Here is a 27,168-nt window from a genome sequence, read left to right on the forward strand (position 1 = left end):
TCTTTTGAGATGTATGAACAAAACTTACATGATACATAACCATTATCACTTTGATGTTTTCCATATAATAAAAAATTACATAATTTCTCATGATTCTGTAGGGAAAAAAAACCAACAAAAACTGTGGAGAACTTTTCCCCTGTGCACTTTCACTTTGATTTATACCACTCATTGCCACGCTCAAGAATTGTCACTTTACCAATAAAAATGACCTAAACGCTTCATTCAAAAAATGAAATGAGCATCCATAAATTGTTGATGCCACAGAAATACATACAGAGCATAATGCCACTGAATAACACTCTTTTTCCAAGGTTGCAGTTGAATCGGTCAGAGTACGAAGACAAAAAAATACACATATGAAGACTTGAATGTGAGCATATTAACAATGAGTATTATAAATAACGGCTTGTCTCTAATATAAGAGACTTCTGAAAAGTTCACAGAGCACATCACATGATGTACCAATATTTCTTTGGACAAAAAAACAACAAAAACAACAACAACAAAACTCTTAGGTAGTGCTGTTGCCATGGTCAGAGAGGAGGTGATGCCCCATATTCGGCAAGCAGACAGTCTGCATGCGTGTGGCAGCCAAGCATTTGCAGACAGCACACAACACCTAACAACAATTTTGCACTCGGCACTTGAGTTCCTTTGCACTCGGCACAGCTTCGTTTCTGCAGTGAGCATTACATACTCCTCTTGGCAAAGAAGCAAGAGGGGATTCATCCTGTCTTATCCTCTCATCTGGCAACGCTTTGCACACAGCACTAGCAATTCTCTTTTGCACTTGGCACTCTAGATTCTTTGCACTCGGCATCGTCGAGAGCCTGCGAGGCCCAACTCAGTATTTCTCAGCAAAGCTGCCTGGGAATAGTCCCGTCTTTCCCGTCCTCTGTAGCGTGCCCTTGAACCAGCCGTCTTCCCTCTTCTTGTGGACAAACACCGTGTCTCCAACTTTGAGCTCCAGCTCGGCGTCAGTCGTCGGTGGGTAAGGGACTATCACGCGATATCTGCAAAGGATGGGATAGTTCAGACACACGTGAATTGCTAATAACAAGTTTTAAAACTTGGAAAGTATATTTAGTAGACTAGACTGCTTGTTCAGTCCCGAGATCATTACTGGTTAACTGGGATGCTTTGTCGATCCTGCGTAACTTGATAAGTGATTACAGTAAAAACGTGTTGCTCTACACACAGCACATGCACCATAAGTATAAATTCATCGGTTACACTAAAATACAACAAATCTGGGCCCCATTTCACAAAAGATGTTAGGATGGCAACTCTTGCTGGAATGGCAACTTCCAATAGCAACAGCCAATCAGGAAGCTGGATTCTTGTCATTACTATGACAATTGCCATTCCAGCAAGAGTTGCGATCATATCAACTTTTTATGAAATGGGGCCCAGATGTCCGATGACATTGAAAACCTTACCAGCCATTAGCCAGAATGACAGACCTACCTTTCACGCAATAATGGAGTTGTTTGCGGTGGGAGCTGTTCGGCATTACTTGCATCGGGCCTTTCGCTGCCCCCGGCTGCCCTGGCTTCCCCTCCCGTTGCGTTGCTAAGAGATGCCTCCCCGAGAGGCCCCTGCTGCTGGGTCTCTGGCGACGACGACTTGGACGAGCTCGGCGACTGCGACGCGGAGACCGACGTCCGCACGTTTGACGCCTGAAACTGGCTGGAGCGTGTGCTGAGCTCGGGCGCCTCGTTGGATATGTGCTTCGTGGAGGGTTTCTTGGATTTCCTCTCCTTCTTCTCCTTCTACACGAGTCAGAAAATGAGACATGTAATGCTAATTAAGACTAATGGAAAAAGTGATTAAAAAACCCCAAAATGATTCAATACTAATCTAAACAAAAATGTATCTTACTGTGTATTGAATTAAATCATATGCTGGGGAGCACAATGTCTCCTGATCTCAAGAATCCATGCTGACTATCACACATGAATTTGCAGATTTATTCTTTGACTTGAAAACAAATTTTTTAAAAAAAACTTCTCTTTTGTTCATTTAGAACCATATCTGACCTTCAAAACATTGTCAGATCCTTGAAAGGCATTTATAAGACACAGAATATGTCCATATATCAGCACAAAATTTGGAACTAGTTCGCAACAATTCACGCACACATTTTTGGTTTCTCAAAGACATTATAAACACAGTATACTGACACTTTGGTCATGTATTCATATACTTACCACAATCAAAACATGAATCTGCATTGTTTTGTTGGCTAATTATAAGCAATGATACAACCACATGGAGACTGTTAAAATTTAACTAGAACGTGCAAAATTGTGGTAACGCTACAAGTGCAAGACACTACAAACAACACACAACACAGCACTGCAAATCAATTTCTTCACAGGTCAAAATGATAGAAAAAAACAGACAAACATAATATATAAATATATGAACTTCATACAGGATGATTTCATGGTTATGATTTTTGAGGGACTTTGAAATGAACAAATACCACCATCTGACTTTTGAAGAAGCATTTTCCAAAATGAAATACACATTAAAAAATGAATGCATTTGAAAGAGTATCACAAAGATCATTCCAAATGAAAGGGTAGAGCGCTGAGAAAAAAAAAAACCAAACAAACATGAAATTGTGCATATGAGAAAGTAGAGGGCAGTGTACTAAAACTTGTAAGATTTCAGATTTAAAAGGTCCTTTCTGCATATTGTCAACAGTTATGCTGTAATTGCAATCCCCTATGCATGCAGTTAACTTTTTGTTTTTTTAAATCTTCTTTCTTTTTTTTTGGTCTAACTACCAAAGAGGTAGGACCTGCCAGAACTTGGCAACCTTGATAGGGTTAGAATATCAAGGCTCTAAACTAAAGAATATGAATGAAGGAAAATGAAAACTGATGCTACGCCAATTGTAGTTTTTTTTTTTTTTTCATTATTATGTTTATGGCTTGTTGCTCAGGAAAAATGAAGATAAGCTTTTTTTTGTTGCATTGTTATTCTTCATTTCTTTTCTTTTTTGGCTACCTAGATTTCATCTACTACAGTTAGAAGTTATTTTTTACTATTCTAAGCAGCTGGAGTAAGCATTATTATTTTTTTTAAGTCTTTGATTTTGTTTGCTTTTACTTAATGGTCGAGTTTGAAAGCTTCTTGTTTACATGCACTATTTACTGAAAGAGGTTCTGTAATTTCAGAAAAGGAACACCCTTGGTAGAGTTGGAAGAAATTTAAAAGAAATTGGAGTTAATTCATGGAGTTTTGATAGATCAGCGTGGGACATTCCTACATCAAACTCATATAAGTTTTTGAAGTTGACAGTAAAATGACTTTGTGTCGTATCCTTACAATTTAAGGTCATGGTATTTAACATTTCAGATCATGCACTTGGTTAGCACTCTACCTTATCGGCCTTGTGTGCTAGAGTGAATTGTGACGGCATACTGCCACTGCGCCTACGATGACCCCTGACCTGGGGAGGGCTGTGGTGGAGGGTGGGTGGTGGTGTCCGACAGCCAGTGTCGGCCCCTACCTGAGCATGCACACTGTCACTGGACATGAGGGTGGCATGCTTGGAGAAAGAGAAGGTGCTGTGCAGGAGCGGTGAGAGCGGTGACTGTGCATGCAAACCAGACTTTGAGACGTGTGCGTTCTGCAGTGCGGCATGGTTAGCGACTTGTCTGCCACTCGGGCCCGCCCTGCCGGCCGCGGGCTGGTCGCTCTCGCTGAACCGGCGGGGCTTGTCGACGGGCTGCCGGGTGGCCAGCATGGCCCCGCCCGACGGGCCCGAGTTTGGCACACGTTTGCTTTTAGCAGGTGCAGCATTGACACTGTGCAACGGATCAGCGGGATGGCTGAGGTGCCAGACTACCTGGTGGGGAACCATCTGGCTGCAGGCTTGCCTGACGGGCACCCCGGGTTGGATGGTTCCGTCCGCCGTCGTGATGACCCCTTGAGTCCTAACACCACCCACCATCGGGGGTGAGCCTGGCATTAGCTGGGCTCCGACAGGATGGAAAGAAGCAGAAACATTTGAAGTCCGTGGACGCACCGTCTGCCCTACTTGACTGGCATTTGATGTTTGAACGGCGGTATGCACCTGGCACGCCCTGTTGGGATTCGCCATCTGGATGGGGGCGGCGTTTCCTGGCCAGCTACTGCCCGATGCACTCCCTCCCTGAAGCACAGCGCTGGGCGGGCTTCCCCTCGGGTGCCTCTCACTGAGTCTCGCTGCGGGCGTCTGGATGGGCCTGCTGACTGCAACCTGTCCGGCAGTCTGGAGTGCACGGTATTGCATCTGCTGCTGGGCACGCTCACTCTGCAGCTGTGCAACAGTCTTTTGTCCATCGGGCATACCAGTGGTGGCTTTCCTCTCACTGCCTTGTCCGGCTGCTGCCGTAGAAGCTGCTACTAAATTTGATGTTGTCGTCGTCTGCCTTGACGACGACGCAGACAATGTTGAAGTTGTTGATGATGCTGATGTCTTCTTCTGCTTTTCTGACCTGCAGAACAAGACATTCACAATCATTGAGGAGAGTGAAAGAAAATGAATTATAGCTCTATTTCTAAAACTTTCTGAAGATTGTTTTCAACAAAAACAAAGGTTTACGCCTGTAAATCTATGCATTAAAGATGGAAGTCCAGTAAAGATACCATGGTAATCTGAAAATACAATCTCAAAAAATTGTGTCTGGCTCTAATAGAAATCAATAAGAGATTATTTAAAACATTGCTATACATTATTGCTACAGGGAAAGATATTCTAACCTTTGAAGAACAGAAGTATGATTATTGAAATATTCTGGTTTTGCACACAGGAATGTAGTGTGAACAGACCTTTTGCTTAAATTTGGCCCAGAGGACAACCGCTAATTCATCATTCACAGACTTACATCATAGAAACAAGTCCTTAGGCTGTTAAAACCAGAAAAATTACTCCCCCCCCCCCCCCTGAATAAAAAAAAAAAAAAAAATCTCCCAGTGATAAATAACTGCAGTTCTTTTAAGAATTGGACTTTCCTCATCTGTGACGCTAAACCCACCTGTACGGCTGCATGTAGTTCCCAGGGAAGACACCGATCTGACCGGTGAGAATGGACATGCCCTTGAACCAGCCGTCCTTGCACTTCTCCGTCACCGTGTAGAACTCGCCCTTGCGCAGCTCCACCTCGTCGGGATGGGCGGGGCTGAAGTTGTACATGGCCATGAAGCTGCGGTGTGATAGATTAGGAGGGACAGGTAAATGAGTATTGTCACAGAAATTAAACACATGAGAAAGAGGCATAGGTATATTGGGGCTGGACAGTTGATTCTTTATCTGGTGACCCATACGGGTCATCAGATTTTGGTGGCCCCAAGAAAAGAAATGCACTGGCCCAAAATAAGAGAAAATACAAAAATAAAATGTGAATCTTAGCTGCGTGATCGGGCCGTGATAACCTTACGGGAATAGTGGTGGCCAGACATCAGTTTTTAGCAGCCCTGGGCCATTGGGCCACTGGACCACCACTGATGTCTGAGGAAAGAGAATGGCAGTCAGACAGGTATCAAATATATCCCAACAAAGTTGGCATGAACAATAGTTTCTACACATCAAACACTTGTTATCATATAAAACTCACAGGTATTCCCTGTGCAGTGGTTCTATTCTTTTTGAGATTGAACTGGAAGAAGAAATAACTTCAATATTTCCCTCTTCACACAACCATAAACGGTAAGCTAACAACACTTATGCTCTTTTCTGGTCAAACAAGTTACTATTTGCAGTGAAGTAAAAGTTAAGTTCCCTTTAAAAAATATAACATTATCCTCCTTGTTTTTCAAATTATATGTATATAATGTATATGTGCACAATGCATATATTGTATATTATATCTACAATGAATTTCTACTTTTAGCAAAAAAAAAAAGAGGTAGTTTGATTGTAAATAAAATCAAATAATCAGGTCATTGTACACTATAATACATTAAACAAAATGGAAACTAATAAACACATGATCATTTTTAACATATTCATTGCAGGCAGGGATGGGAATTAGTTTAGCTTCCCACACAACCACAACTTACACTTCCACCTTGGGCTTGGGAGATGAGGGTGGGTCCTGCGTAAGGATCATATTGGGCGTGGCGGGACCCCCTGAGCCCACCACTGTGGGAGAGTGGGGTGGTAAGACTCCAGGACCAGTCTGCCAGGGAGAAGAGTCATTGAACAACATACCGTTATGCATTTAAACACTAGCATTCTCATTTTTTTTTTGTCGACACATCTAACTTGGATTGTCATCTTATGTATAATATCTCCCGCACTAGGTCAGAAACAGAAGGACACTGCTGCAATCAATTTTGCTTTTAGTATCAGCACCTTTCTGTCTGTGAAGGAATGAGAAATCTTGCAAAATAAAAATGTAGAGATACTTTGCCTTCAGGGAAGCAGATGTTTTTGTATCGGCAAATGTAAGGCATGAATACGATGGCAGTTCATGATATGGGGCAAAAAAAATCTTATGACCTCATAAAATGTTAATTCAATTCAGATCGTGGCTATCATTCCACCTTCAGAAGTTACTATGCAAATAAAACAACAGAAAATACATGACATAACTAAACTAGAGATATCAATCCAGAGATACTCGCAGGCCTTCGTTACACCTTGTGAAAAGTTTTTCTACCAGCTGGTGTGGAAATGCTCAGTCAAAGTGTATCGACCTCTGCTGGGTCAAATGCCTTTTGGAAAGAGCTAAGCCCACAGCCAGGTCATGGCAAGGGAATACTTCGGAGAGATGAGCGCACCTGGTTGAGTAGCGTGAGAGGAGCCGGCTTCTTCCTGCCACTGCCACCAGCTGACCCAGCTTGAGGATTCAGGCTTGCCCCAGCAACGGGAGACGGGGAGGCAGATGGAGATGGGGAGGAGGCCGGAGACTGCCCGGCCGTCGCCATGGCGCTCGCAGCTGATGCCATGGCATCGATCAGGGTGGCGGCCGCGGGGTTGCTGGACCGGACGAGGATCGGGGAAGAGATCTCCATGGAGTGGCGGTTGCCGGGGCTACTCCCGCCTCCTCCGCCGCTCCCAGCGTTCCCTTTCTCCTGTGAGTCCTTGGATCGCAGCTGCACTCCCAGCATTGATGTGAACGAGTGTCTCTTTGTGGAGGACTTGTTTCTGCTGTAGGTGAAGCGAAAAGAAAGAGCAAAACTTCACTATAAAAACAATCAATCATATGAATTATGAATGCTTGTGCCAATAAGATAAGCAGCAGACTGCTGCTAAAATGGATTACATGAAACTGCTGGTAATATACAGGGTATAAAGATGTTACACTGCTTCATCACAGAGTGACACTCATAAGGATGGTAATTGTTCTCAATATTCTGTTGTTGACCAGACCCCGTTTGCCTATTAGGAGGACACTGGCCCGTCAGTATCTCACAGAAGTGAGATTGTGTCAATATGTTTGAACTGAAAAGACAGACGGTGAAATCGCATTTCTGTTCAGATATCTCTAGCACAACATTTTTAAAATAATTTTTTAAGAATTACTATTCTCTAACTGTGTTTGTGAAAAAATCAGAATGTCCGTATCCAAAGTCCATGCAAACTTCACAAATAAGATTATCTCAAATTGTATAAATTTTAGGCAGATCGAGAGGCAAACATTTATCGCTAACCACTTCAACCAAACCAACTATTTTCAAACTGTTCCAAGTACTACACAAATACAAGGGACAAAGGGAGAAGTGCACATCAAAGCAAGAGGTGCCTGCACTTCCAAAATCACTGTCACCTGACTGCATGAGGAAACATCTAATTTGACTTCATGTCAAAAATGTGATTATGTAATCAGAGGTGCATATGACAATTAGCTCCACTTTGGCTGTCTATACTCATTGTTTGTTCTCTCTCATCCCCCTCACCCTCCCCCCCCCCCCCCCCCCCATTCCCCAATTCTCTCTCACCTGCTGCTGGATTCATGCCCAGAGCTGGTCCCCTGGGAAGCATCTCCCCCACTGCCGCTGGCTCCCTCGCCCCCTGTTGACCTGGAGCTGTCCCCCGAGGCGCCCGCATGGGCCTCCACGAGGCTCTTTGCCGTCTCATTCAGCTGCAAAGAATGATGAAAGTTGAACACTTATTGCAGCAGGAGGAGCAGAGCAAGCAATAGTAACAGTAATTATGCTACCACAATGGTGATAATCAATTTATTCATTCCTTTGGACTACATAATGCCTTGGATTGATACCATTTCATTAGTAACTAAGAAACAGTTGGCCATCAACAATGTAGGTGAAACTTTGCAAAACAGGAGTGAAATTTGAAATTTCAATAAAACAGTATTCAGCATTGGTGCGCATCAAGCATTTATGTCATAATCCTATGAAAGAACTAAGGCACATCACACTGCCTTAAAATAAAAGTATTCATTAAATGCTAGATTTGCATATAACAGCATATTCAATTACTCACTAGCTTTCATATGTAAAAAAAAAAAAGAACATATGTGGTCATAGTCTTTGAAAACTCCTTCCTACACTTTTGCTGTGGTACACATCACACACATCATCTCTTGGAAGTCATTTTGACAGACATGAGCACTCATCGCGGCACAACCGTACCTCAACAAATGAGAGAGGAAAGATTCCAATCTTGTCGCCCTTCTGCCCTTCGATCCAGTTTTCATCCACTCTCCGGATTACGTTCAGTACCTCATCCTGTATAGAGTCAGTGAGACAGTGGGAGGCGAGACGACACATTAAATGGCATGCAAACAATTTGTGTGATCAATGCCATTTTAAATGTATCAACAAAGATGTCTCGGTCACATTTCTTGTATCACATAGGAGATTCCTGGCAAAATGGAACATTCAATAAAATGATGAATTGAAACTTGTGAAGTATGTTTCCACCTTCTAAGGGAAACATACAAGTAAATTGAATGGAGCTGCAAAAGCCAAGAAGTTACAAGAATCTATTAAAATTCTAGCTGGAAATAAATTTTCGTTATTTGTAGGACATACCAATATCAAAAACAATGTTTACCCTAGTAAAACACAGTCAACATTTAACTCTTTTAACAAAATAGGCTGACATTGAATTTGTGATGCATTTTGTGTTCTTAAGATATCTGAAAAGCAAATTTTGACAAATCCCTGCTCAATAGGATCACAGCAAAACATAGATAATTCCTCTCACAAAAAGAAATACTTTCCATACTCTTAACAATCATGAGAACATGTGATGATTACTTGATTGCATTAACCAATGACAACATGGCTGCCTACAGCTGTACTGCAAAAACGTGCCTACCTTCAAAAACGTGAGGCAGTCCTTCTCCTCCTGCTCATTGACGTCAAAGTCGTAGAGGGCCTTGCACTGGGGCGGATCCGGTGGGAGGGGCGTCAGGACCTCCACGTAGCTGGCGGGAAAGAACCCCCGGCCGCCGTCCAGCTCCCCGTGGTACCAGTTGTCGTCGATCCTCTTGAGCAGCGTCACGATAGCACCTTTACTGAAAGACAAATCACTGAGTGCGGGGAGAGGAGGAGGAGGAGGAGAGAGAAGGGGAAGGAAAGGGTGTTAAATCCCTTGTGAGATGTGTGACGTAATCGTAAAGATTTGTACATCCAACGAATACAAATCATGTCTTGCATGGAAAAACAGGCAGAGATATGAAGGAAATGGCTGTTTTCACAAGCCACTGTCAATATGGTATACATGAAGGGCAACTCCCAGACGAGCTTTAAACAATCTTGTGAGCAGGGATGTGATAGAATCTTGATTGACAGGTAGACGAAATCGCTACACATGAGTGAAGATTAGAGGGGAAAGGAAGTATAATGCAGTGAGAGTTGAGTGAAAGTGGATAAAGGATGAAAGTGAGCAGCAGATGATATACACTTGAAACATCCTTGTCATATATCCTAGATAACATATATATGACACATGCCAATCATTAATGTTTTCACACACACTTTATACAATCCGTGATTGTTGTGTAGGCCTTCAATAGACATACATTGTAGCAGCGGTGTACGATCATGGAGGCAGCTCCATGGTAAGGTTTGTTTGCAATAATAGAGCTCTATGATTACACTGTCTTCTCTGTACACAGTGTACACGTATATCTTCTTCTGGTACGCTTGTAGTATCCCATGCCAAAGGTTGCATAATGACGTGGCTGAATTTGTATGAATTCATATTTAATTCAATCCAGAAGAGCTGTTTTCACTGGCATTTTCCATTTAAGGGCACCCAGAAAGGCTTCAACGTTCTTGATAGGCTGACCTTCCATGTGTTAATTAGATGATCAATGGAGATTGAATGATGTTCCCTCATCATATGAGCCCTGATACACACCTGTCTGGTCATGGATTGACCACAGAGATGTTTAATCATCATCTATAGAGGGCAGAATTCATGAAATCACTGTGGCATCAATTCATGCCAGATACTGTATCATGACTACAATGTCAGTTGGACAACAGCAAAACCTTATTAAGAAGACTTTGAACACAAAACATGATGTACATTGTAGGAATGCACATTCAGGGCATGTATAGGTAAAAAAGCTAATTTCGTACAAATTGATTTGTACATGAGTGCACTATCATTACATACTTGTGTATTTTGATCAAACAATAACTTTTATATTGCATAAATAATATAGAATAAAAAAAGGACAGCACAGTAGTCTTTACTTAATAATGGTGGACCATGTTCCACACAGAGTATTTGTATGGGAGTGTACGGTATTGAGAGTTGACAAGGCCCTTTCTATTCTCATACAATTCTCTACTATGGGAACTAACTTCACTACTGTTGCCATAGTGTGGAAAAGTCACTTTCAAGTTTCATTTGACATCTGACAATATGCAAATATGTTTTATTTTCAATGTTGAACTCAGGATAGCCAAATCTTTCTTTGAAATTGCTTTACATGTATTTCACTCAATAAATAGTTCAACTAAAAAAAAGGAGAAAAAAAATGAAATGACACATCCTACGCTCAAAATTGAGATAACATACAAGCTTTTGACAGCTGAATAGTGAAAACACCTTGAGTCACATTGTGCATACTTAACAATGCATGCATTCTGAGAATCATACTGTAAACCACAGGCCAAGAGCACCACACAAGACTAACACACCCACCCAATGGCGAGTGAAGTCTTCTGTCTGAAAGGTCACGCATGTCCATCAGGCTGGAGTCATAAAGCCCTCTTATGGGTGGGAAAAACGGGGACATTTACACCGTGTATGTTCGTCCAGACTCAATGGCAATTCATATATCTAGTAGACCTGAAAGATCTACATCAGTACTGTGTCCGTCCTTGGCTTGCCACCGTCTCTCTAGTTTTGCAGTAATTCAAGTTTTACTGTATGACTCCGAGGACGTGAACTACTAACAAATACACACAAACTAGACGGGGAAAGTGTCTGAAATTTACAGCAGCACTCTAAGACAGACATGGAAAAGAAGGATGAGGAGATTTGAGCCGGCAGCAATGTGCTTTTACACATGCATGACGTACATTTGGCCCGATTCAGATTCATAAAATAAGCAATCTTTATAGCGAGATTGCACAACAGAGGCCCCCGAGACGTGCAGTGGGAAACTGCGCATCTATACCACGTTTTCCAGAATGGTTGAGATTATTCATCTTAACAGTCTGTCAGCTATACAACAATTATTTATACACTGTTTCTTTAGAAATCAAGTTTTGGTACAAACTGGTTTGTGTCTGAACAGGGGGACATTGATGTGAACTGCACTGTAACACTACCGATAAAAACAAAACACAAAATGATGCACACTACTTCATGTCATTGAGGTGGACAGCACACTCTTTTTAAAGTGTCTTCAGGATGATTCTTACTCACACTCACTTTAATGTGAAAGGGGGTCTACATGGACATGACTTTGCATGACTCACACGTAATTCCTTAATGGTTGACACATTACATATGACGCTGCATGCATGCATAAAGTGGCAAGCTGACACTCACCTTGGTTCCTGTGCATCATAGTTGTACAGAGCTCTTGCACAGGCCTGGCTCTGGCCAGAAATCTGCATTTTAAATCAAGAGAGGAAATCAGAGATATTGCTGTTAGATCATTCAGACTGTGGCATTTCTGAGGCTGTAAGGTTGAGATTTGGGCTGAAAATTATGGAAAATAAATTCTATGGTACACTCCATAGAAATCATTAGGACCTAATTATTTCTACTATCTATGACTTATGTACATGTACATGTATTATGGCTACGGTATGATACTTTTGGTATATATTTAACACACTGGATGAGAAGCACTACTACATGATACAATATGAATTTTTTAGATTTAAAAAAAAAAACTTTTTTGTTAAGTTTCTATTTTCTGTTACTGAAGTAATATCATCATTTTACAGCTCAAAATGTAACATGATTTCCAGGTAATATATCCATTACTCTCAAGTTTATGTGACAAATACAAACATGCACTACATTGATTTTCAGAATTATGGGCCAAATGAACAAGATTATGTAAGAATCAAGTTAATGATTTGAAACAATTGGATCAGACAATGCACAAGTTTCCATCTAAAGACAGAGAGAGTTAAAACCCACCAAGAAGTACTGTACTTTGATTATCAAATTGTAACTGACACAATGTTTATAGTGTACAAGTGACTTTATCTTTAGAAATGTAAATTTGTTGTTCTGTGTTTTGTACGTATCTGATAAATTCCTCACTTGTTAATTGCTATTCGCAATCTCATACATATAATTACTGAAAGAGGAAGTATGGGGTGGGGTATGGGCTGTTTTGTATTCTCAACTAAAGAGGAAGTTATACAAGTTCTGTGACTTCACACAACTTCTCATCTTCTACATCTTGCTGCCAAGTAGGGCACGTATACAAATATACAGTGTTTTGACTGAACTGTGAATTTGACAATCTTGAGTTTGCAGCTAGTCAGGCTCATACTGACAAGCAGGTGCAGTCAGTGTGTGCGTTTTGCTGAGCAAACAGCCACCAAGAACAGGAACTGGACAATAAAAGGTTTTAAAAAGAATGCAAAGCCTGGCTGCTTTGACGTAACTTTTCAATGCCATTGTTACCAGGCTGCAATATTGACACTCCTACACACGTGGCACTGACTGGGAAGAGAGTGCATTCATGTACATCACGACATGTTTAGCTTTCGGTAGGAGTTTCCTGTATGTTGCATTGATGCTTCTCCCACACACATGCATGCAAGCACCGCCCCCCCCCCCCCCCCACACACACACCCTGACAAAAAGTGCAATGTCTTACAATAACTAGATGTATATTTCTGTACAAATGCACATTTGTTATACACTGTGTGTACTAGTTTTACTTGAATAAGCCAGTTCGTAATTAGCTCATGTACACATTGGTATGAATGACCTTTCTTTTTTCTCAGTCGGTTAGGCACTTCACTCGTTTTCAAAGCGGCATAATGCATAAGCTTGCCTGACGTTCCAATTTATGGTATTCATGTTCAAACAAAGAATGAACTTACGTTTAGATCAAGTGATCAGAATACTCCATCAGTTGACAATTTAGCAGGCATCCATTTCATTGTTTTGTATTGAATGCAATAACAGCCTATTTCCTTTTAATAATATTGCAAAATACCATTCTTGCTATCAGGTGGATGTGCTGGCAAGCACCATTTAGATACACTGTAAGGATCACATGAATAATCATCCCATCACAGACGCTTATCTCTGTGAATTTACAAACCAAAATGCCTGTTGGTACAAATGACCTTTTTCTGCTCATGCCCAAAGTGGAATTACAAACTGGTCTATTAATTCAATGTCCACTGCATGTATTTAGCACTGCACCGTCTAACCACAGACTGTACTAAATACATATTGTACATATAATGTAGAACCCCTCCTCTTCCCCACACAGTAGAACTTGTGAACATCTGACTTTTTCAGAGAAATCCATATAGCTGAATTCACAGTGAGGTCGTTTCTATGACCTCATTCAGTTAAAATGAAAACTAAACAAAATCAAATCCAACTACAATAGACTATTGGGTCATAAAACATGTCAATCAATTTGAGATATTTTCTTAATTCTCAACCTTGAAGACATGTGTTATACAAGGGGGAAAAAAATCACTTGCCACTGGAGGTCAATGTGTTTAACACATCACATCCAATATCCATTAAATGTACAATGTACAACCTCCCTACAATTGTAAAGATGATTACTGTCAAAACTGTCAGATTTTATTCTTTTCAATGTTTCATACAGCTAGAACTTAATGTAGCAAAGTGGATAAAATGTAAAAAATAAACATAAAGTTGAAACTTAGCAAGGTAGATAAAATGTCAAAAATACTTTGTGGCTGATGATATTATTCATATACAAATGCAGAGTCATTGAAAATACTCAATGTATTGTATTTAATCACTTGAATTACTTTTTTTTTTTGGTTTGGTTTCAAAATACACTGTAGCTTGGTTAGGGTTGGGTTGGTTTTCCCTTGTAAATCATATCATTCTTATACAATTGTACCATATCTGTACTATTTGCCCTGTACAAATGTACATATACAGTTGTATGCAAGAAAGTAAACACTTTTGTGCAAGTCACATTATTCAAGTAGGGACGAATAGTCTACATAACACATTCTATTACAGTGATCCACTTGTGTCTTGCGTATGTATGTCATACATTGCTCAAAGGGGTCAACGTGTCTCATTCCTCAAACTTTTCTAGTTGATGCTTGGGGGTTACCATAGCAACAATGATGTCACAATCGTTTATGCATAATCAAAGCCTGTTTTCAAAAGAGGACACACAGCCCAGCACGATCATTCTCATGATGAAATAAAATGTGTGTAATATTAGTCATAAAACACTCAGATCATTTTGCTGTTTGGCACTGGAGTTACTGTATGCAGTGCTTTCTAATATTACGGTGCAAATCAGCACTTTACGGTTACGTGCAGTTGTGCATACCATTTCTTAGCAATGTTGAACTTCGGATCAAATAATAACCCCTGAGTCAAGTCCGTTTAGATAAAACCTTTTACTATTTGATGGTAGCAGTTATATCTGTTTTGATGAGTCAGTACTGACTGGGGGTTTCTGCAATCTGTTTACAACCATGATACTTCTGCCTCTTTATCAGGCTAAACACACAAACACACACACATGTCGTTCGATGCCATAATCATATTACATACACTGTATACATATTCATTGCTAGTATTTCATACGGTAGAATGCACACTTCTGTTCATACGTGTGAGCCCTATTCTGGTCCTGTATTGTTGTTTACTGTAGTCACAGAAGAACAGCAAAACAGCAAGAATACAACTTTCTTTTGGATTTCCAATCAAAAATAGAATTTAGTTTACGTGTATGCTTTACAAAAAGGTCAATGATAGGCATGTTTAAAAAATATTGAAAGCAATGACATCTCATTTAATGTGCACATCATGTATACCGCTGTAGGTGGTTGTCAAACTTAAAATTCTAAAATTTTCTTTAAAAATGTGCACTGTAGGCACTATCATTCCATTCGTTTGACTTTTGTACTTGATTCGCTGTTCCAGCCAACATGAACAAGGTGTGAAATTGTACAAAAATCACACTTTGGGGTTCGCATGGTACTTGAGGTTACACTCTCTAGACAGATGTCAATCATGAAAAATATTCTGAAGCACTCCTACAATAAAAGCTACATAAACATACATTGTGAAACCTTGCGTGCCACACATCACCCAAATCCTCTTCACCCAAATGGCTTATTTTTGTTGCCCCACTCTACACTGTAGGTATGACTCCATCATTGACATATCAGCAGAATTACAAGACCATTTCTATTGCATTCATAAATCTTTAATTGTGTAAAACCATTCATGCCTTGTCAAAATATGTTTACATTTGTACTTGTGTGTATAAGTAAATGGACAAACAAAAACATCTGCAAGATGCTTTCATATAGAATGTGGTTATAGACCTCATTAAAATGTGTTTTAAATATGACTTATCCTTCTAAATGTAATAGACATCCTCCGTACAATGTACAAATTACCTGACATTACACTAGGGTAGAAACTGGGAGCAGGTTGCATGTATTTACACGTACAACCCAACAGCATACACCCGTATCGTAGGTGGCAACCTCACAAGACCTATTGAACAGCAAATTTAACTAATAACCCCTGCATAAACTTCACTTTATATACATGTAGGCCTACACTGTACAGCTTGTACCATTCTTTTACTGACTAGGTCATGTAACTTTTGTGTATTTCCTATGATGAAATGGATAAAGAGGCTCACTGTAATGATAATTTGCAACACTAAAGTTGCCACAATGAAAGAAGAGTTAGAATTATCGCACAATTCATCAAATTCACAACAGTCCGTACTCAGATGCTCGGAAGCCTTCAAAAGAAGGTCTGAAGTAAAAGACTAGGTGACACCAAACAAATAGGTCATGCTCTCTCTCACACCACCGCACATCCATCTCCACATAAATAATTACATGGATGTTATCTGCAGGAATGTTTATTATGGGTGACTGGGCGAAGATGCACATGGACATCGGGCGAGTGATAAGAACTCTGCGCACCTCCCTAATTGGACTTCGAGGAGGGAAGGCTAGGGTCAGCTCAATTAGCGGAATGGGAGGAGGAGGCGCAGGGGGAAGGGAGTGGCCTTTCTAAAAGCGTGTGTCTATCTGTTTGGATGGAGGACAAAGAGGGAAGCCTAAGTGCATGCAACACAAGCGCACACACACACACATACACACACACACACAGAGCAGTTGGAAGCTGCTTTCTGAAGTGTGACCAAAATCCCTCAAAATGCACCCATTACAAGGTCTCCCCAATGTCTGAAGAACACAAAGAACGTGTTTCACTTCATGTGTCGCGCACATTGTTGACTGATAATTACTTGTTTTTCTGCGGTAAGAACAGGAATTTCCACTCACAACAACATACTGGAGTTTTCACACACAAAACTGTGGTTTACACGTGTACAAGCAAATTCCTCCTTTTCAAACATTAAAAAAAAAAGTAATACAAATCACTTGTTTATCAGTCTGTGGCCATGGACTATTTAGGCTAAATCTCAAATGACTATCCACTATAATAGTTTCAGCACCTCTCTATGAACTTTGCATGTCTCAGGTATCATAAGGCTAAACTTTCTCTATATTCATCCGTCTCTGTAAGGAATACAGTGGTTAGTCACCAAAAACATCTTCACACAAAAATGTTAAACACTGTTAGGAATTAGAACAGAAGGCTTAAAAAAACAGCAAATTGAAATTCTTTTCAAAAGAAAAAGAAACAAATTATGTCATACCAGCAAATAATATCTCCTCGTCAAAGTTGTTTATAACTGCCTTTAAACTTTTCTTTCCCAAATAATACAAGGCCACAAAATATGCACATGAAAATTCTGATGAATGTTGAAACTAGAGAAGATACAGTAAGCCCTGATGGAGTCGGCCTTGTGCAAATCGAAAAATAGGCGAAGTCGAAGAAGAATTCTTACCTGACATACATTCCAACAGACTTGTTCTTACAATGTAGTATGAAATACAATTGTAAGATTAATACATTTTTGCATTGTTATCCTCCTTAGCGATAAATTCTGTCTGTGCCCAAATATTTGGGGAAAAAAATGAAATCATGACATTTTGTGTGACTATTTGGAGGGCTGCTCAACACCTACAATGTACATACAGTACATCGTAGATCACAGAGTGACACATTTCTCTAAATCTCTACAATTTTACAGTTCGTAATTTTTTTCGTATAAAATATGTTCATTTTTTTCGGGGGAGGGGGGCAAATTTCTCACTGATCTTTGCATTTTCAGTTTACATACAGAGTTGTATACTTGTACGTGTAGTTACATACACAGTGGATGTGTTGCATTGTCAGGATGGATTTTCATAAGTTAATTAAAGGGGAAATCCAGTCCAAATATACAGATGTAAGTTATCCTGATAAGATAGAGTAACATAATACCAGTTCAATGGTATGATTTTGATTGAAATTGGATGAAAAATAAGGAAGTTATGACATTTTGAAGTTTTCATTATTTTTCGGGAAATAATTCTTGAACAGTCAATTGACGCAAATGACAAAGTGAGCATGTCATCCCCTCATAACTTGCCATTATAGTTTGTACATTGTACATATAAAATTTTTGAAATTTCTAGTTTTTCATTCAAACGCAAAATTTTATGTCAGAGACTCAAATCCTGATATACAATGTACATTGTATGTATCTAACTGATCACTATTCTGAAGTTATTCAACCAGATGTTTTAGACTTCAGTGACAGAAACATTGAATTTTCCGCATTTCTTGTACACGATCTATGGAAAATTGTGAGGTTATGACATGGTCAACTCACTCATTTTCATATATTCATATCCACTGTACAAGAATTGTTTTGCAGAAATTCACAGAACTTCAAAATTTCATAACTTCCTTATTTTTCATCTGATTTCAGTCAAATCTTTTACCGTTGAACTCTTAAGATTATACTCTTTTTTATCAGACTAACTTATTTTTGGACTGAATTTCCCCTTTTAGACTGTACCTCCTTCTAGTCATCCTTACACTCTTGTCTCACACATACACGTGTAGCCCACGATACTCAATTCTCAATTCTCGGAGTGGGTCAACTTGTCAGTCAATCCCACGGACATAAAAAAATGTTGATTGCTCTTGCCCACTGTGCACAGTTCATCTCTCTTCACAGTACACTGTAAGCCCCAGAAAGGTCAGACTGGCTCTAGCAGCACCAGTGCCTACAAATGTATCACAAACTATCCACGGTTAATGTTACATACATACAAGATGTACTTACAGTATTAATCAACACCCACAGCATGGCACTGACAAGTGTAAAGAATGTTTGCTTCATACATGAGAAACACCTACGTACAGTAGAAAAGATCACAAATGACACTATTGATGAACATACACATAGGGGCCTATGTAGCATATTCCTGTCAGGTGCCCAGTGAGAGCAAGCTTGACCATCAAATAGTAACCATTCAACTGCCAACAGTTTAGCATTACAATCTCTATGACCTACAGTAACAAAGGCCAGTGTAATGATTGTGAAGTGTCTTACATCCTTTTACTGCTAACTACGAGGTACAAAGAATAAAAATGAAAACTCCTTTTAAGATGAACACTGCAACTGCAGCAGAAAAGTTTGTCTTTTTTTTTTTTTGGGGGGGGTTGTTGTTATTGTTGTTCTTGCTATGTTCTCTGAAGTATCTAAATTCAGAAGACTGATGTATCAAAGATTGACTTACATGTTGTAATAGTTTGATACTTGCAGCCTCATAGTCCTGTGTCCTGGGCATAACCCTTGGTTTAACTGAAACAGTAATTCTGCAAAGGCCTGTTCATGCATTCAACATCTTGATCCCCATCCCCCCCCCCCCTTCCACTCACGAAAAAGAAAGTATCAACAATGAAAGAGAAAGTATTAACACAAAAAGAAAGTATTAACACCAACAAAGACAAATCTGTGCCCTGCGGTTGTTGATCCATCATAATATTGAAAACGAAAGAAGTCTTTGTTTCTCCCCCATGTATTATTATATTGACTCTGCCCGACTCGGGTTTCACCCTAATCCCTTCGCAATTTACCTGGAAGCCCCGACACGGGGTCTAAGAAAGCACAATGCATTTCGCAAGTCACCTTCACAGATTGTTAACTCGCACACACACGCACAAAGAAGGAAACATCAGTGGTTTTGCCTTAACGCACCTCTTGGCTACAGACACTACTTTGCATGTCAAATGTTCACACAGAGGGCAATAGCTTCTTTGAATATGGTCTGAACCAAGGAGCGTGGTCAGAACAGGCCTGCTCTTGAGTGATTTCACCAGTTAACATACAACGATCACTCCATCCAAACATACATTGTACAGCTGTAGCTACAACTGTAGAGTACAGAAGATACCATACTTGAATGTGGCTCACATACAAAGTGTAGTTCAGTACAGTCTGTACCATACTGTAATCACAATATTTGCAACTGTTCTGTAATTCAAAGAGCTGACCACAAACTGTTCAAGGAAACTAAAGCCTATTATACAGTGTTAAAAAAAAAAATGTGGATTGGGTGAAAGCAAGCAATGTTCATACGTGTAGTAGAACGCATCAGTGAAAGTTTGAGGAAAATCGTATCTAATCAATTCAAAATTTATGAATTTCTGAAGTTTCAGTGCTGTCTGCTGTCACTGCTAGATAAGGAGATTACCAGTACTACAGCTCAGACATGACATCATTTTGGATAATAAAATACAGTGTAAGATAAAGGAGAATTCTACAAAATGTAATTTTTCATGAAAAGTACACATTCCATCCACTTGTTGCTGACATAACAGACCCCTGCTTTCTGAAAGCGGTAAGTCAGGTACTCTTTCATTATGCTAGAAAAGCAAAAATATGGGGAAGTTTCTTTTATACATTTTCTCTATATTGTTATCCACAATGACATCATGAAGTGTAACAATCTCCTTATCCAGCAATGACAGCACCAAAACTTCGAAAAATTCATTACTTTTGAATTGATTGTCTGCTTTTCCTTAAACTTTCACTCATGTCTTCTACTACAGTAATATTGCAGTTTTCACTCAATCCACATGATAGAATTTGGGCTTTGGATTCCTAAAAGCATATAAAAAGAGTTTGTTAAAAATCCACTATCACATTTTCACAAAAGGTCAATATGTGATTCCACTAGTCTACACGTACTACTGGGTATGTATCATGGACATTTAACAAGATAACATATCCACACAAAGTCAATATACGTGTAGCATTCACGAAAAACTAATACCATGTAGTATGTACAGTACAACAAGCACCACACATATTTTGGAAGTTTATACAGCTGTATTTACACAGAGCAAATTCTACCAAGTTTCCACAAATTTTGTGCACTCTCTCCTGCGTCAAAGTGCATTTCAGACAATTCTAATTTTCTAGTGTTTGCCTATGACACAGAAGTTCTCAAAAGAAAATGCAAACATTTCAGACTGTCTTCAAAGAACAGGCACACATGCAAGTTTAATATGCATTTGGCCTGGAGAATTATATGAATTTGAGGAAATCTGATGAAATAAATTACATGATTTTAAAAAAAAAAAGGAATTTAACAGAAAAGAAAAGAAAAAATCCCTTATATACAGGGATCTCGCCAGCGTATATCACCCTTGTCGGCCCCGACAAGCGTGCGGTTTGATGAAGCAATTGCCGACAAGGGTAAAACTTGCCGACAAGGGTAACACCACGCGTGAACTTGCCGACAAGGGTAACTTGCTTGACGAGCTAAGTTCGGACCAATTTCTCGCCTTTTTCAGTCTTTATTATCTGGCTAGAAAAGAAGCTAGATGTTGAAAGCAGCAGCAGTTTACATACTTATACAAGCGCAAAAATTTACCCACGCAGTCACCGCACCGATCACAACAACGCGGCTCAACAGAGCGACGTACTACCTCCCTGCTGATACACACCACATCACACACTTGCTCACCACATGCGCTCTGATTTGGGATCCACACACACATGCACAAGCACCCAGCCGGCCACTTATCCAGCCGCGTGCGTGTACAACGCTACAGTGTATTGTGAGAGGGAGAGAGAGGACGGGAAGAGAGGGTCGGAGGCCGAGGGAGGCTGAGGAAGGCTGACACGTGCTCGCTTGTTGTCACGCTTGTTGTCGGGTTACGCAAAAACAAACGATATGAAATGCATGCCCCCCTCCGCCAAAGGTTGTATTTTTTTTTTTTGGCTGCTTTGGTTTGTTTGTTAGTTTGTCTGCCTGTCTGTCTCTCTATTCGCAAAATAAGTCAAAATTTGGGAACAGATTAGGATGAAATTTTCAGGAACAGTTGGTTGGTAAAATGGTGCAAGGAACAGATGATTAAATTTTGATAGTGAGCAGGATTTAAATTATAATACCACCGAAATTCACCGCCAGGATCCAGGATCTTTAGACTTTGTTTCGTATATTTGAAAGGATTCGTATCAATTCTTTAGGAAGCTGGCCATCGGCAATGACGCAAAATTAGATGCGTTCAAAGCATTGCCGCAGAGAGAAAATTAACTCCATTTTTCGTTAAAAAAAGAAAAGAAAAAAGAACGTGCGATGGAGTAAGCAAATGCAAATTGTTATTTAGGTTTTAGTAGTTTCAGTGGGTTATTTTTTTTTAATCTAAAAAGCCATGCGTTCCATTTTAGCCTTTTCAATTTCTATGGATTTGTAAACGTCATTCGTGAATATTCCATTTTCCTTCTCCGGGCCGAAATTTATAGTAATTCTGTCATGATGGTCTTTCAAGTTCAACGTATACGTAATGCTCCACGTGCTTCTGGCTTGGTTTGTTAAAAGGTGGGTTAGGGGGCCTTCACGGGCAGAAAATAAATGATGATCATTCATCAATGTTCCCAGTTGGTTTACATGCTATGTACACGCTGTTTACGACCACTGAAGCAAGGTGGCAGTACGCGCGACATTCTTTATCTGACACCTGGCTTTCGTGGAAATATCATGGAAATTTCCACAAGCCATGATATCAAGTTTCCCCACTGCTTGAGGTCGTGCTTTTTTTTTATTCACCATTACGAACATCAATTTGTTCAACTTGAAAAGTGTATATAGATAATTTGCTTTGAGGACGTGTTTCTTTCTTTCTTTTTTTTTTTTTTCATTGCAGCATCGGTAACATTTTGTTTTGTTCATCGTCCCTGCATGGCAGGGGTTCATGGGAGGAGAACGATAGGAATGACTGGGGAGAAAATAAACTGAAAGAAGGAAGCATCTTTTGAGCGAGCTGTCTTTGTTTTTCTCTACACCAGCATCAGTTATCGCCACCAAGATTCATTTTTTTTCGTTACTCCGACAGATTAATGAAAAAATGATGCTAGATTCTTTATTCTGAAGGTTCGTTAATCCAAAAATGATTAAGAAAAAATGTCCGTTCATTTCACGACGAAGTCAGTTTTGTTATTTCGAACGTTCTGCCAGTGAAATTTCGGAATAAAACGACGGTACAAAACAGCGTGTTTTCGTACTCTAAGGGTCTCTTATTCCGACAGAAGCAGTAATGATGAAATAATAAATTGTAGATTCTTTATTCTGAAGGTTCGTTAACCGAAAATTGAATAAAGAAAAATGTCCGTAAATTTCAAAACGAAATCAGTGCGTCATTTCAAACGTTTTGCCAGTGAAATTTTGGAATAAAACGACTGCCCCAAAATAGTTGCAGTTTTCTTACTCTGAGGGTTTGTTACTCCGACAGATTAATGATAAAATAATGCTAGATTCCCTATTCTGAAGGTTTGTTAATCCAAAAAATGATTAAGAAAAAACGTCCGTTCATTTCACAACGAAATCAGTTTTGTTATTTCGAACGTTTCTGTCAGTGAAATTTCGGAATAAAACGACGGCACAAAACAGCGTGTTTTCGTACTCTATAAGGGTCTGTTATTCCGACAGAAGTAGTAATGATGTAATAACAATAGATTCTTTATTCTGAAGGTTCGTTAACCGAAAATTGAATAAAGAAAAATGTCCGTAAATTTCAAAACGAAATCAGTGCGTCATTTCGAACGTTTTGCCGGTGAAATTTGGAATAAAACTGCCCCAAAAACAGTTGCACTTTTCTTACTCTTAGGGTTCGTTACTCCGACAGATTAATGAAAAAATAATGCTCTATTCCTTATTCTGAAGGTTCGTTAATCCAAAAATGATTTTAAAAAAATGTCCGTTCATTTCACAACGAAATCAGTTTTGTTATTTCGAAATTTCAGAAGAAAACGACGGCCCCAAACGGTTACAGTTTTCTTTTACTCTGAAGGTTCGTTACTGCGAAAGAATAACGATATAATATACTTTAGATTCTTAATTCTGAACGATCGTTAATCGGAAAACGATAAAGAAGAAATGAAAACGGTTACAGTTTTCTTACCCTCAGGGTTCGTTACTCCGAAAGAATAATGGCAAAATAATACTCTACATTCTTAATTCTGAATGATCGTTAATAGAAAAATTATAAAGGAGAAAATATTCGTTTATATCCAAACGAAATCAGTTTTGTTATTTCGAATGTTCTGCCAGTATAATTTCGGAATACAACAACGGCCCCAAAAGGGTGTTTTCTTATTCAGAAGGTTTGTTTTTCTGAAGCAATAACGATGATAGATGATAGATTCCTTTCTGAAGGTTCGTTGATCGGAAAATAATAAAGAAACAAGAGACCCGCGGGTCTAGCGCTCACCTGAGTATCGCAAGTTCACCTTTCACGCAGTCACTAATCTAAATCATTCACAGCTCTACCAAAATTTGACCAGGCATTCTCAAGTAGAAGATGAAAATGTACAATATCAAGGGCCCATTTTTTTAAGATTCCTTAATTTGGGGGGATTGGGGCCCCCTGGGGCCCTCTGGGTGGGGCATGGTGCCCATTTTGATAAATTGAGATATTGACCCCTAGGGATGATGCTACCTGCCAAGTTTGACATAAATCCATCATGAGGTTTTCAGGAAGAAGATGAAAATGTACAATTCAGGCCCCCATTTGGACCCTTCCAACCACCCCCCCTCCCCCCCCCCTACCCAAGAGGGGCACCCCTGGATCTCCTATGAACAAACTTGTAGTATTATCTCAGCTCTATAACTTTTGATTCTAGAGAAGATTTATAAAGATTCCTTCATTTGGGGGGTTTGGGACCCCTGGGGACCCCCTGGGTGTGGCATGGTGCCCATTTTAACAAATTGAGATCCTAACCCCCTAGGGATGCTACCTGCCAAGTTTGGTGAAAATGGGTCATGGGGTTCTCAAGAAGAAGATAAAAATGTACAATTTAGGCCCCATTAGGACCCCTCCTCACCCCCTCCCCTGGGTCCCAAGGGGGCACCCCTGATTCTGCCATGAGCAAACTTGAAACTACAGTCATCAATGTACTAACTCATAGTATTAACTTAGCTCTATCACTTCTGGTTCTAGAGAAGAAGATTTTTGCGGATTCCTTCATTTTGGGGGGTTTGGGCCCCCCTGGGGCCCCCTGGGTGGGGCATGGTGCCCATTTTAACAAATTGACTTCTTAACCCCCTAGGGATGCTACCTGCCAAGTTTGGTGAAAATGGGTCATGGGGTTCTCAAGAAGAAGATGAAAATGTACAATTTAGGCCCCATTAGAACCCTTCCCCACCCCCCTCCCCTGGGTCCCAAAGGGGGGCACCCCTGATTCTGCCATGAACAAACTTGAAACTACAGTCATCAATGTACTAACTCATAGCATTAACTTAGCTCTATCACTTCTGGTTCTAGAGAAGAAGATTTTTACAGATTCCTTAATTTTGGGGGGTTTGGGCCCCCCTGGGGGCCCCCTGGGTGGGGCATGGTGCCCATTTTAACAAATTGAGTTCCTAACTCCCTAGGGATGCTACCTGCCAAGTTTGATGAAAATCGGTCCTGGGGTTTTCAAGAAGAAGATGAAAATGTAAAAAGTTTACGCACGACGCACGACGGACGACGCACGACGGACGACGGACGACGGACGACGGACGACGGACGACGCACGACGCACGACGGACGCCGGACGAAGGGCGATCGCAATAGCTCACTTGAGCCTTTGGCTCAGGTGAGCTAAAAATGCTTGTTAATCTTCGAACGAAATCAGTTTTATTTTGAACATTCATCTGTAGTACCGACCTTTGGTGTTGTTGTTGTTTTCGATTACAAACCTTCGAAGTACTCAGTAATGAATTGTTTCATTTTATGATTAAACAAACCTTCGGAATAATGACCATCATTACATTTTTGTATGATATCTCTTTGATGTCACGGCCAAACTACCGCAGTACACCCAGAAAGGAAAGTGCAACGATGTCCCGAAAGTTCTCGATCGCTTCTCGCGCATCTGCATGCAATAGGCCTACCACGTGGTCGAGCAGACGGCGAGAAAGCAACACGGCGCGCGTTGTTGCGATGCATGCAGAGGCGGCTAATTATTGCAACAGTGAAACAGGAAAGGCCTAAAAGAAATCGGAACCTCCACCATCGGCACCTACTTCTCTTTCATTTATTATTTAGGAACTGCCGCTAACAAAAGGTATGGAGTTTCTGCATTGTTTCTGTGAGAATATGCCCCTCACAACGTTCATTACATCTCCGTGAAAATGTCGCATTTAGTGGCATTTTAGCGGCGATTTATCTGTGTTGTATTGAGCATTAGCGAAGGCTTCCGCGCTTCGCGCGGGAGGGGGAACCCCCCCTCCCCTACCCACCCCCACAACAGCGCACATAAATGCCGACAAGCGTGAAGAAATTCCTGGCGAGAACCCTGATATACAGTGCAGGTTGCATTCTCTTTATGCACGCAAATTGTACCAAAAAGTGGCCAAGTTTGTGCGAGTAGCATCACACATCATCTTTTTTTTTTTTTTCCTTAAAGACATTTACCTTAGAGACACCGATCCTGCCTCCTCCCGTGGAATCTCCCACACCGTTGGTCTTGGTGCCTCCTCCAGACCCGCCCGGCGACGACCCGCTCCCCTTGCCCGCCATTGACGAAGGGGAGGATGAGGACAAAGAAGACATACCCTGGGGCCTCTTCATCCCATCCAGCAGCCGAACGAGCAGGATGTTGGTGGGTAGGTCGGTGACCTTCTGGCGCGGCACCAGCTCCCGGCACTCCGGGCACCGGAGCTCGCCGCGCGTGTGGAGGATCTGCTGGAGGCATCTCATGCAGAAGGTGTGCTGGCAAGGGAGCACGCGACTGGTGGCGTCCAGCCGCTCCAGGCACACCGAGCACTCCAAGATGTCGAATATGGACTGCTCGTCCATCTTTCCTGGACAAGGTTCAGCAGTCCAACATCATCATGCATGTATCAGCACTGGAGAGTCTCCCCATACGGGGGTTGTGTTCTCGCAAACTGCAATTTTTCCGGAAGCAAAACTGGCCGCTGCATCGTAAAGAGTCGTCCACCATGAGCACGCTGCAAAATGTTCACATCACTGTTCCCTGGCCATTTTTAAAGTCAGGTTGACCTGAAAGGTAAACAACAAAAACTGTAGAAATACACACTACAGATCAAGCATATTAAATTCAAACTGGCTGAATTCATATGCAAGAATTTTGGATGCCATTA

General features: G+C 40.6%; 1 protein-coding gene across 2 annotated transcripts; it reads right to left on the reverse strand.

The window, feature by feature from the left end:
• On the reverse strand, positions 1 to 27,064 carry LOC139718308 (E3 ubiquitin-protein ligase SH3RF1-like). 2 transcript variants are annotated; one of them, XM_071629792.1, is made up of 11 exons: positions 26,480 to 27,064; positions 11,987 to 12,048; positions 9,290 to 9,503; positions 8,599 to 8,694; positions 7,945 to 8,087; positions 6,784 to 7,150; positions 6,061 to 6,179; positions 5,037 to 5,204; positions 3,866 to 4,496; positions 1,471 to 1,775; positions 1 to 1,016 (listed from the first exon to the last, which is right to left on the reverse strand). In XM_071629792.1, exons 1-11 carry the CDS (start codon positions 26,861 to 26,863, stop codon positions 848 to 850), a joined length of 2,658 nt encoding a protein of 885 aa, XP_071485893.1. In that variant the 5' UTR covers positions 26,864 to 27,064; the 3' UTR covers positions 1 to 847. The 2 variants fall into 2 exon arrangements, with proteins under 2 accessions (XP_071485893.1, XP_071485892.1); XM_071629791.1 differs by having other exon boundaries at positions 6,784 to 7,153.
• Positions 27,065 to 27,168: the final 104 nt, after the last annotated feature.

This window comes from Diadema antillarum, unplaced genomic scaffold, assembly GCF_040938485.1.
Source record: "Diadema antillarum isolate AM-2024a unplaced genomic scaffold, OU_Dant_1.0 scf00000092, whole genome shotgun sequence".
Classification (NCBI taxonomy): domain Eukaryota; kingdom Metazoa; phylum Echinodermata; class Echinoidea; order Diadematoida; family Diadematidae; genus Diadema; species Diadema antillarum.

Excerpts from the sequence above, each read along its gene's own strand:
- LOC139718308 (XM_071629791.1), bottom strand. The coding sequence starts at position 26,863 with ATGGACGAGCAGTCCATATTCGACATCTTGGAGTGCTCGGTGTGCCTG. Across the intron at positions 9,504-11,986 it reads TATGATGCACAGGAACCAAG|TGATTTGTCTTTCAGTAAAG; the intron begins GTGAGTGTCAGC and ends CCCCGCACTCAG. Across the intron at positions 6,180-6,783 it reads CTCTCACGCTACTCAACCAG|ACTGGTCCTGGAGTCTTACC; the intron begins GTGCGCTCATCT and ends TCTCCCTGGCAG.